At 37.9% G+C, this 10,980-nt stretch overlaps 2 protein-coding genes and 1 pseudogene across 3 annotated transcripts; 1 reads left to right on the forward strand and 2 right to left on the reverse strand.

Moving 5' to 3' along the window:
• Positions 1 to 6: 6 nt before the first annotated feature.
• LOC130504365 (transcription factor SRM1-like) lies at positions 7 to 1,761 on the forward strand (annotated as a pseudogene).
• A 309-nt stretch (positions 1,762 to 2,070) lies between these two features.
• On the reverse strand, positions 2,071 to 3,647 carry LOC108818193 (pentatricopeptide repeat-containing protein At5g08510). Its single transcript, XM_056998983.1, is given in 13 exon segments — positions 2,071 to 2,197; positions 2,199 to 2,257; positions 2,259 to 2,276; positions 2,278 to 2,348; positions 2,351 to 2,401; positions 2,404 to 2,527; positions 2,529 to 2,642; positions 2,723 to 3,136; positions 3,138 to 3,423; positions 3,425 to 3,461; positions 3,464 to 3,590; positions 3,592 to 3,629; positions 3,632 to 3,647. Coding segments are annotated over 13 exon segments (1,482 nt in total).
• Positions 3,648 to 7,539: 3,892 nt separating this feature from the next.
• On the reverse strand, positions 7,540 to 10,730 carry LOC130504366 (uncharacterized). 2 transcript variants are annotated; one of them, XM_056998985.1, is made up of 12 exons: positions 10,415 to 10,730; positions 10,168 to 10,317; positions 9,952 to 10,066; positions 9,751 to 9,848; positions 9,523 to 9,629; positions 9,402 to 9,439; positions 9,014 to 9,249; positions 8,819 to 8,912; positions 8,553 to 8,743; positions 8,256 to 8,475; positions 7,982 to 8,149; positions 7,540 to 7,855 (listed from the first exon to the last, which is right to left on the reverse strand). In XM_056998985.1, exons 1-12 carry the CDS (start codon positions 10,643 to 10,645, stop codon positions 7,710 to 7,712), a joined length of 1,794 nt encoding a protein of 597 aa, XP_056854965.1. In that variant the 5' UTR covers positions 10,646 to 10,730; the 3' UTR covers positions 7,540 to 7,709. The 2 variants fall into 2 exon arrangements, with proteins under 2 accessions (XP_056854965.1, XP_056854964.1); XM_056998984.1 differs by having other exon boundaries at positions 9,523 to 9,638; positions 10,415 to 10,729.
• Positions 10,731 to 10,980: the final 250 nt, after the last annotated feature.

Consider the following 10,980-nt stretch of genomic DNA (forward strand, 5'->3'; position numbering starts at 1 on the left):
AAAAAAATGACTGTGGAGGAAGTTAGTGGCGACGGTTCTGCGTGGATAGGGAAGATGATATTGCGTTCGAGAGAGCTCTTGCTAGTTACACAGATGAATCAGAGGAAAAGTGGGAGAAGATTGCTGCGGATGCCAGGGAAAAGTGTCCAGCAGATTAAAGAGCATTACGAGCTTTTAGTTGAAGATGTTAGTAGGATCGAATCAGGATGTGTCCCACTTCTCTTACCGGTTATCCTCTTGAGGATGCTGTGGTTGTGACGATGGAGGAGGAGGGAGCAGTAAGAAAAGGAGGTGGCAACAACAGTCATGATCAGGGAAGCAAAGCAAAGGCTGATCAAGAACGACGAAAGGGTATTGCCTGGTCCGAGGATGAGCACAGGTGTGAGATCCTTTTTGTTTTATTTATTCTGCTAAATGTTTATGCTTCTTCTCAATCCTTTAGTATTTTTTCTTTGATTAAAGATCAAAGAACATTAATCCTTTAGGCATATCCTCTGGATGTCAATTTTCTTGTGAACCTAGAGCAAGTTAGATTTTTTTGGAATTATAGTGCTTAGAAGCAAGACCTTTACCGGAAACTCTTAGATTCTTGGGTTTTAGTTTCTAGGGGGGGACTTACCCAAGGTAAACTAACTCTAGAGGATGCTTCCTAAATTCTCATGATTTCTAAGGCTCTGCTATTAGTGAAAGTGTAACTTTGCATGGGTGGGGAAAAAGAAAGATGTCCTCATAAATTATCATTACCTCCCTGTCTTAAACTGCTATATCATACATCCACCATGTTAGAGGATGATGGGAGATAGCTATCTAACCTCTGGGACCCATTTTGACCATCTTTTCACCACTTGATGAAGCTAGATGCCTGTTTATTATGCTGAAACCTGAGAAAAAGGATAGTTAGTTGGTCCACCTCCGTTATTGTATAACCCCACTTTCCTTTTGAAAAGGAATCACCGGACTGTTTTTTTTCCACTAGCAAAAAAAATGGAAAAATGGAAGTGGGTTTAACAGTGAAGTTGATCTTTCTTTTGTTGAAATGTCCTGCTGTGAGAGTTAATTTTTACAAAAGACAAAACCGTTTATGTGGTTTTTCATGTTTGATACTTATGCAAGCTCTTGTGTGGTCCTTTAGCAGCTCTGTGTGTTTTCTTGTTTGATACTTATGACCAGAAAGATCTGTCTTTTTGTGTATGCAATGATTCTGATGAACTAATGGGGTTGTCTCTTCTGTGTTGCAGGTTATTTCTTCTGGTTTGGATAAGTATGGGAAAGGTGATTGGCGTAGCATTCTCGTAACTTTGTGGTAACAAGAACACCGACCCAAGTCGCCAGCCATGCTCAGAAGTATTTCATTCGGTCTAAACTCAATGAACAAAGACAGAAAGACGATCAAGCATTCATGACATTACAGTGTTGGCGACGCAGATGTCTCAACGCCACAAGGACCGATCACTGGTCAGAACAACAACACCCACCACCGGTTCTGCTCCTGTTGCTGGAGGAGGAAACAAATCAGTCAAGCAAGCCGCCTCCAACCACCACCTGGACCTTCCTATGTATGGAAACACCAACCGTAGGTCAACCGGTAGGTGGACCATTGGTCTCCAGAGCAGTTGGAAAACACTGTGAACCTCCCAGCTCCTCCTCATGGCTTATGGAGTCCATGCTGCTTCAGTCCCTGCTCAGTGGTTCCTGGTGCACCAATGAACAGGCTCAGATGCCGTTACACCATGCCGAGGAACACCAACTGCTCATAGGTAACGTCGAAAATGCTCTCTGTTAGGTGTATAGAAAGTTTGTAAAGGATTTAGTTAATATTCCCTGAGTGAGTTTTTTTATTACTTAGTTGTGAGGATTTTTACGACGTCGAATAAGATCATATGATTAGTTTCAGACTCAGAGAAACAAAGCAAACATCTTAAATGGTTTTAACCTCTGTGAAACTTTGTTAATGTTTCGGTTTGCTCAACAGAAAGATGTATACAAAGTAAAGTTTGATATGGAATTGAATATAAGAATGTGAAAACACTAAGTATTTCAGTTCAACAGAGACTCGGTCATTGTTTCGAGTCAAAGTAAACTCTGGTCTGGTTTTATTCTCCTGGTGATCTCATCAAGAACCTGATAGATCTCATAAGATCTTGGGTGTGATTTATCTTGCACAGTAAAGTTATGAACTTCAACTCCTACTTCCACGATAGCTATATCCAGCGGCCTTTGTCATCGTTTCCTTCTTCATCATCTTCCTCATCCTCAAAAACTCCATCCCACTTCTCGGTTTGCGGCATATATATTTGACATGATCACACAGTTACCTGGATTGGAAGGTTCAAGCTTGAACAGTGCCCGCTTGCTATCTCTGCTCCACTCAACATGCCATGGAAACTACAAGCCCCAAAGGGCCCCAAACGACAGCATCTGGCTTCATCGGCATTGTTCTGATGAGATCATAGGCTTCTTGCAGCTTCCCAACACGCCCCAAGAGATCGATCACGCATCCGTAGTGCTCTAGCTTTGGGGAAATCTTTGTGAACTTCTTCCATGGACTTGAACAACTCTTTGCCCTTCTCCACCATCCCACCATGAACACAAGCTAGCAGCAACCCAACAAATGTCACTGCATCAGGTTTCCCTCCTTCTCGCTAAAGTAGCAACAGAGAATCATAACGTTAAAACTTTTAAAAACCAAGTGATCAACATGACAAGAAAAAAATGCTCACGCAACATTTGGGCATAAAAGCTCTAATGCTTGGTCGTGTTTCCCGTGCGTAGCTAGGCTACTGATCATAGAGTTCCATGAGCACAAATTTCTCTGCTTTCCAATCTCATCGAATATACATTTAGCTACATCTATCATTCCACATTTTGAGTACATCTCTAGCGTAGCATTACTAACGTAAATGTTATCAAAGAACCCGTTATCTCTAGCATATCTCTCTAACCTTCTCCCCAATCTCCAATTCCCTAGATTCGCACAAGCGGGGAGAACACTAGTTACAGTTACATGGTTAGGCTTCAAAGATTTATCTTTCTCCATACACAAAAACATCGTTAAAGCTTAGCGTAGTTCCGTTCTGACAAAACCAGATATAACACTGGTCCACGAGATCACATTCTTACACGGCATCGAATCAAAACAGCTCCATCGCCGCCTTCATATCACCCTGGCTTTTGTAAACCGTGATCATCGCGTTCCACACAGGTACATCTCGGTTAGGCATTTCGTCGAACACCCTGCGCGCACAACACAAAGCTCCCACCTTTGCGTATCCAGTGATTAAAGCAGTGCAGCAGAAGGAATCAGACTCAAACCCAGATCTAATAAACTGCGAATGAAGCATCCGTAACGTTCGAACCGACGACATCGAAGCGGAAGCGCGAAAACGAAATTGAAAGTGTGGTGGATTTGGTCGGAGGCCCGATGGAGAGGAGATTGAAGAGGGAGATAGATTCATGAGGCGGTCGTGAGCGGAGTATGCTTGAATCAGCTTGTTATAGAGAAAGATACAAGGGCTACGGTGATGATCGAAGAGTTTTCGGGCGTAGACAAGGTTAGGAGGAACACGGAGCAATCGTTGTAAGAGATCTTTTGGTTTCGTCTAGGCCAGTTTTGAGACAGTGCGCGTGAGCTGTTTGATCTGATTCATCCCCACGCGCCTACACTTCCCGCGTAATCAGTGTTGAACTTTTATTGTTTTTTTCTATCGTATTGACGCTGACGTAATGTAATTGGGCTCATAAAAGATTTAAAAGTACGGCCCATATAGTAAAGATATGTTTCGACAAAATTTTGAGCTCTTTATTTATGGTTTTCAAAAAATAATCATTATTATAAATTGATAGAGATCTGATCAATGTTATAATTTTTTCACAGTATTATATCCTATTATCAATTATTATCTCCAGATTTTTTCCTAAAAGTATCTCTCAAATATTCTTTGCTCATTTTTTAAATGGTATATTTAGATAGCATACTAACCTCATAAAAGTGACATGTACCTGTCCTAATGGTTTGGATTCTGAATAGGCTGGAAAATTTCAAAATCAGAAAATAATATTGACATTGATTCTTTATCAAAAAGATTCCTATTAAAATAATCTATAAATTGAGTCTATTGTTCTTTGATTATGAGTATTCTTTACATTAATAATATAATGGATTCACTAAGAGAATTTTGATGGTGTTTGCTCTTACCATTAGTTGGGCATTTCTTTTGTTCAGTGTCCGTCAAAATCAGGAACTCATGTCTTGTAAGATTGGTTATAACTGTTTTTATGTGATGATTGCTATTGTGAATTGTTCTAAATATATACTTTTTGTTTGTTTAGGGTCCCGGAAAAAAATTTACTAATGTTTCGACTCAGGTCCATGTCGAAAAGGGTTGCTGAAATGCATTGAGTCTGCTCCTCGATGGGGACTGCAAATGGACAATGCAATAGTGAAAACATATGTTGTTTGCATTCATTAGTGTTCACTAAAGTCTGAAACAACGTTGCATTTTAACTATGAAGAGAACGTCCTTGTTACGATTATTGTATCCAATTTTTATTTGTAGATGACATATTGTCATGTGCTGATAAATGTATGATGGTTACTATATTTTCTTTTTGCTCAGCATCAATTTTCATAAACTAAAGTGTGAATACAAGATCTCAACAACAAGAGATTTTAACCTAACATATAATCAACGGGGATCTAATATCACTTAAGAACACTAAGATAGAGTCGATATAGAGTTTTTACTATAATGAAAATAAATTCATCTCACTCACTCGGTTGTTACCTGAGAGTTTAGAGATAATCACAACTATTTTTGTTTTGGTCATTTCTAGTTGGCACAAAAAATTTGCCCAACGAGCTGTGGTGTTTCATTATTCGACGGATTCCTTGATCTAGAACATCGAAAGAGGGTTTGTATCTTGGCTTTGCTGAACAGGATCCGAGGCTTAGAAAACAAGTGTTCCAAATTTGGATCAAGTAGCCTGGATTATTCACCACACTTCCTTGGCAGCTAGAGATCATACCAGACAATGCAGGAAATTGGCTATTTTTCAAGACACCACCATCTCGCTACACATCGATGAACAGTGATAGTAACCGGGCCATCTGGTGAAAAAAAATATCCAATCCAAAGTATTGGTTTCAAAAGCTTTGAGCATCCATATATTACGTACCAAATATTTCTGATGGAGAATGGTGATGACCATCACGCGTGGATTCTGCACAATATCTGTCTTAATGATTTGGATTCTTTCTAAGCTGGAAAAATTCAAAACTGGAAATAATATTATATTTGATTCTTATAAAAAAGACTTATTAAATAATCTATTAATTGAGTCTATTGTTCTTTGATTATGAACATTCTTTACATTAATATATAATGGATTTCACTAAGAGAATTTTGGTGGTATTTGCTCTAACCATTATGTTGGGTATCTCTTCTGTTCAGTACCGTCAAAATCCGTAACTCATATCTTGTAAGATTTGGTTATAACTGCTTTTTGGTGATTTACTATTGTGAATTATTCTAAATATTATTAGATTTTGGTTTTTGTTTTTCAAACTAAAATAAATTATTAATAATAACATACATTTTTTTAAAACCATAAAAAGTTCTATTGTTATCACTGAAAATAAATAAATTTTATATAAAAAGTTTATTAATATATATATATATATATATATAATATTAAAATAAAAACTTATAGCTAGAGTTTAAAATACATTTCATTTTATATCTCATGAAAATACAAAATTAATAGTTAAAATTTTGAAACAAACTACATAAATTTAGTTAATTTTTTAAATATGGTAAAACTGAAGAAACTTTATTCAGTTCAAATATTACAAAATAAAAATGCAATAACTGGATTTCAAAATACATTTAATTCTAGACAACTAATAGCTATAATTTATTTAAAAAAATAAAATAACTACTTTTACAGATGGTAAAAATACATGAAGTTATGTAATTCAATTACTAACAAAACATGTAAACTTTACATAAGTAAATTTAAAATAATTAGATTTTATTGGCAAGTTAAAAAATTGTTGTTAATATGTACTCTATATGTTAAACAAATGTTTTATGCTTAAACTTCTTTTTTATAGTAGTTATCATTTTTATTTATTTTATACTTTATTAATGCATAATATAGCAGAAATAATCATTTAAAGGGAAAAATATGAAAAACCACGCCAAGTTTTCTCTTGCTTTGACCAGAGTAAATTAGTAGGTTATATAAGTGCTCTAATTCTAATATACAAATAGATAAAACTTTATATCTCGATGGGTAAGAGTTTGCCAAATTTACATGAGGTGCTCGGATCAAATATTATACCTGTTTTGGTGAAACATATGAGTCAAGTTTTTTGGTAACTTGACAACGAATGAGTAAAGCCTATACTATAGTTAGAGAACAGTCATATAGGCTCTATAAGTAATATATATTGACCACTATCATCAGTGGGTTTTTTTTTTGACAAAAATCTTTTGCTTAATAGAAATAATACAATGTTCTATCCCCTAGAAAGCAGCATGAGAAAAAAAACATAATAATATCATACTTGACTCATCATGGACTAGAGGAAAATAGAGAGAGCTTGTACATAAAGATTACTTCCGTGTCATTGCTCAACGGCTATGTTTCTTAACGGTGGGGAAACGGTTTGACCATCGAGAGTATCCTGCGGTTATGATTTCCAGAAGATCAGCATTATCCGACATATCCTGGCTCGAAGAGGATAAGCTCCTAGCAATGAATCTGGCCAAACTATCCAAGGAGCAACAACTGAAACTAGCCTGCTTGAGTAGAGCATCCTTCTGATGTGAAATCGAAAATCAGAGAACAGATGCTTGCAGCCACCATTGGTACCGATGGATCCTTAGTACCATCCGCCCAATGCGCCAAGGCTTCCAAAAGACAGGAAAACGTAGACAACTCCGGCGAGAATCTGATTTACTCCCTCTTCAGAAGAAGATTCATGACGGTATCACAAGCCAGGAAGATGCTTCCATTGTCCTCACCATTCTGACCATCGGACCGGATCAGCTTTACTAGGCATCCCATGACCGCTACATAGCCTCTTGAAGCAGCCAAGAGTTTACTTCCTTCAGCCTTCATTGTTATCTGGCAAAGCATTGGGAGCAGGAAGCAGGTTGACATATAATCCAGAAGTTCTTGGACCTGCTCTTTGCATGCATCAGGAGTTTCAGCAAGATAGCTCCCAATCACTCGCACAGATGCAAGACGATCATTTCCTCTCTTCTTTCCATGTTCCTTCGCATCTTTCAGATACTCAGAGCACCACTCCTACTGTCTCGTTAAGCGTCTTAATCACCTTGAGGAAGACAGGTTCATCACTTAGCGCCCCTTCATTTTCACCAACGGTTGATATATACTTGATGATCTTTTCCACCAACGAAAATGCGATAGCGAGATAACGTTGCTTCAAGAGATGCTCTTCAACAGTTGAACTAGGAGCTTCATATTTCACGTATGCAAGTTCATTGGACAAAACAGAAATCTCGACAACGATAAACAAAAATAATAATGTCACAATAACCAAAGTGTGAAAACAATAATGTATGATGGTTACTTTATAAAACTTTTATATCTTAACTATATCGTATAAGCTTAAAACAACACTTCTAAAGTAGAACAAAGAAATTAAAATTGATTTGGAAAATTAAAAAAAAAAGCTTATTTTAGTTTGTTTTCTTGTCATCTTCTTGGTCAGTGATCTTCTTCGGATCAACAGACTCATCCTCACCTCCAAAACCAAACTCGTTGACACGTGTTTTGTCCACAGGATAAACCCATCTCTGGTACAAGTATATCAAGAATATCACATCTGCAGCAACACCACCACCACATTTAGATCATCATCAGTTTTTTTCTTCTTTTGTCAATTCCAAAACTATCAAAAGAGGCATGAATCAACAAAATCTCAGAGAAAGATTGATTTGTATTATTTTACCATCTCGGAAGACAGAAAGACGGTGCAGCATTGGCATTTTGATGACAAAAGCAAAGAGATCGTCGATGATGGTGTTGAGGAACTTATAAGTCATTTGCCTCCATGGTAGATGCGCTACTGACTTTAGCTTATAGTTGATGAACAACTGAGGACACATCATTATGAAACCTACAAAAAAAAAAAAACACAAACATTGATTTCACATCAAAAGAATCAAAACACATGAGAGTTTTGAACTGGTGTAAGAGAAATTTTGAAGTGTTTTTTTGTTTACCAAACATGTAGACGCAGCTCGTTAGTGAAGATAGTATCCATGAGTACCAGCTCTTGTGTCGTTCGTAGGCTAGTGAATATATGGCGAATCCCGCGACAAGGAGGAGAAGTACATAGGATAAGAATTTAATGGCCATATCATCGTACTCCTTGGTTTTGTTTCTCGCATAGGATTCACGATCGTGGAACCTCAATCTTGGAATCATTCCACTTCGATCAACCTGTAAAAAGTTGAAATATCAGAATGAAAGTGTCACTTGCTGATTTTTCTAGTTTAATGTTATTAGATGGCACCTACCTCTATGCGCATGGCTTTCCCTATTTTCCAGAACTCAATGCAGACGCCAACTCCAGAGCTAGCCAGTATCATCCATGACGTGTCGTTGTCAAGCAGGTAGAGGAAGATGATGAACTGACAGATGAAGTTGAGTACAACAGACTTTGCAGACAGTCCTTCCATAGATTTGTTCTTGTTCCAAAACTGGATATCTGCAGGGAAAGTAATCAGACAATTAGATTAAGCTAATATCAAAAGGATATTAGCTTTTGTATTTGGCGTTTTACCATTTTTGAATGCAAGGAAGTCAAATACAGAATGCAGCATCGAAACACACATTGTGATGCCCAACAGATAGGGATTGCCTTCCAAAAACACCCTCTGCAAGTATTTATAAACCACCAAAAAAAAAAAAACTACGCTCAAATCTTAGTATATAAGACAATGAAGCTAACTGAGCATAAAGGAACAGAATCAACTACCTTTAGTTCGTCGGATTCACCATCAAGCATGCTTCCATAGCTACGATGAACCTGGAAAGACTGTTCAATCTGCTCAAATAGCTGCCACTTTGTCATGCTTATGGGGCTTACTTCTATGTTAAGTGGTAGCTCTGAGACTGTCTCATTGATTGCAATCAGCTTGTCCCTTAGCAGCCAAAACTCGTTGAAGAACACCGTAGGGTAGTAGTTCACTGTAGTAGGTTCTACTTGTATGTCTGCCAATAACGTTAAGGAAAGCAAAAAAAAATGTTCTTTACGAGTTTGACTCAACTTATACAACAAAAAAAATTGTCATGGAAGATGAAACATGCAGCGGGACACATGTCTAGTGCCTTCAAATGATAAAAGAAACATGTGCCAAGGATACAAGGAGCAATATTTGGTGGTACACCATGCTGTGGATATCTGTGAGTAAAATTGAAGATAATTAGCAAATGCCTTATAAATTCATTATTTTCATTTACCAATTATCAGAAGAACGAAGTTACCGAGTAAAGTCATCGACTAGGTTAATGGTGACATTAGGTTTCCAGTAGGATATCCATTCCACAGGGCCCTCATCCTTCAGTTCCGAGTCATGACCATCATCAACCTCCTGCGAAGTCTGCTTTGTGTTGTTAGTTCATAAGAATGTGTGCCAATAACACAAGGCTTCATAATACATTAAAAAAAACAAAAAAATCCTTATCCAAAAGGTTTCTCTAGATTTCACACACCTCAACTTTTGCCTTGGATTCAGCAGAATCATCTTTAGGATTCCCCAACAGACTCTTCTTCTTATCCGCTTTTCTCTTTGGCAAGTAAGTCGCAACAGCTGAAACCAGTAAAAAAAAAAGAGAGGTTGTCTAACGTAATGCCAACATTAAAGAATCTAACTTATCAACTCTTGTTAATTAAAAGGAACCGTTCAGTCTTACGATGCGTCCTGCCGAAGCAGTTAAGAGGTTGGTACTCAGGATCGTTAGGATCTATAGGGAAACCAGATCGAGCAAAGAAGACATGAGCATAGAGACTTCCATTATTCTTCAGTGCCTGCAACCACAAAACATCTCAGACACAACGGAACACTAGTTAATATATATCAATTAAACTCAAAGGAAGCAAATTGAAATTAAAGAGAGAAAATAACTAACCTCGGATGGGTAGTACTTCATTGAAAAGGTCCTAGTGCTCTCAGGCTTCCACACAGCATAAGGAATGTTGGTCTCGTGCCAAACAAGCGCACCATCATTGCTAAAGTCATTGAATTTATCATTCTTCTCCGACAGATAAAACCACATATCCTGTTTTGTCGGAAAAAAAAACGAATATACACTTTATTAGAACCTCGAAGCGAGAGAGAGAGAGAGAGAGAAGGGAATCGAATTGGAGAAACCGTACCAAGGGCTCGCCTTTGTGAAAGAGATTGGACATGAGATGAGGAGGAGGCAGAGAAGGATCCACTGGTTTTTGTTTCGGCGAGAAGAACTTTGAAGCGAAGTAGCAGAAGACGGCGATTCTTATGATTCCTGTTATACTCTGCCCAAACCCACCACCACCTCCTTGTCGCTGCTGCTGTTGCTGACCATCAGCGCCTGCTGCCGTTTCAGCTATGGCCGCTGGCGACGCCATAAATTCGCAGAAGAGATGCTTTGCGAATCAAAGCACTTAAAACTTTACTGACGACGAGATGTGGAAAGCAGAGTCTAGAGAGATTACTTAAGGACGTTCCTAGATCTTAACCCGACCGGTCGGTCGGGTATTTTTTTTTATGTTTTTATCTTGGGAGAATTACCAATTGTGACTCAAAACTTGGAGTCAAACCCAAAAGAGTACCCCAACTTGGGTCAAAGGCAAAAGTAACTTAAAAGGCTATTGAAATTACAACTATCTCCTTGTGAACAAACAAAAAAACGGATTTTTTTTTTACGTTTCTACCCCTCGCAAGTCGTCTGTAAACAGACGAC

This window comes from Raphanus sativus, unplaced genomic scaffold, assembly GCF_000801105.2.
Source record: "Raphanus sativus cultivar WK10039 unplaced genomic scaffold, ASM80110v3 Scaffold1525, whole genome shotgun sequence".
Lineage (NCBI taxonomy): Eukaryota > Viridiplantae > Streptophyta > Magnoliopsida > Brassicales > Brassicaceae > Raphanus > Raphanus sativus.

What these genes read in the sequence shown, in the direction of transcription:
- LOC130504366 (XM_056998984.1), bottom strand. Translation starts at nt 10,645, where the DNA reads ATGGCGTCGCCAGCGGCCATAGCTGAAACGGCAGCAGGCGCTGATGGT. An exon ending in CTGCTTCGGCAGGACGCATC is followed by an intron (nt 9,849 to 9,951) that starts GTAAGACTGAAC and finishes TACTGGTTTCAG; the next exon opens with CTGTTGCGACTTACTTGCCA. An exon ending in CTAGTCGATGACTTTACTCG is followed by an intron (nt 9,440 to 9,522) that starts GTAACTTCGTTC and finishes TTTTACTCACAG; the next exon opens with ATATCCACAGCATGGTGTAC.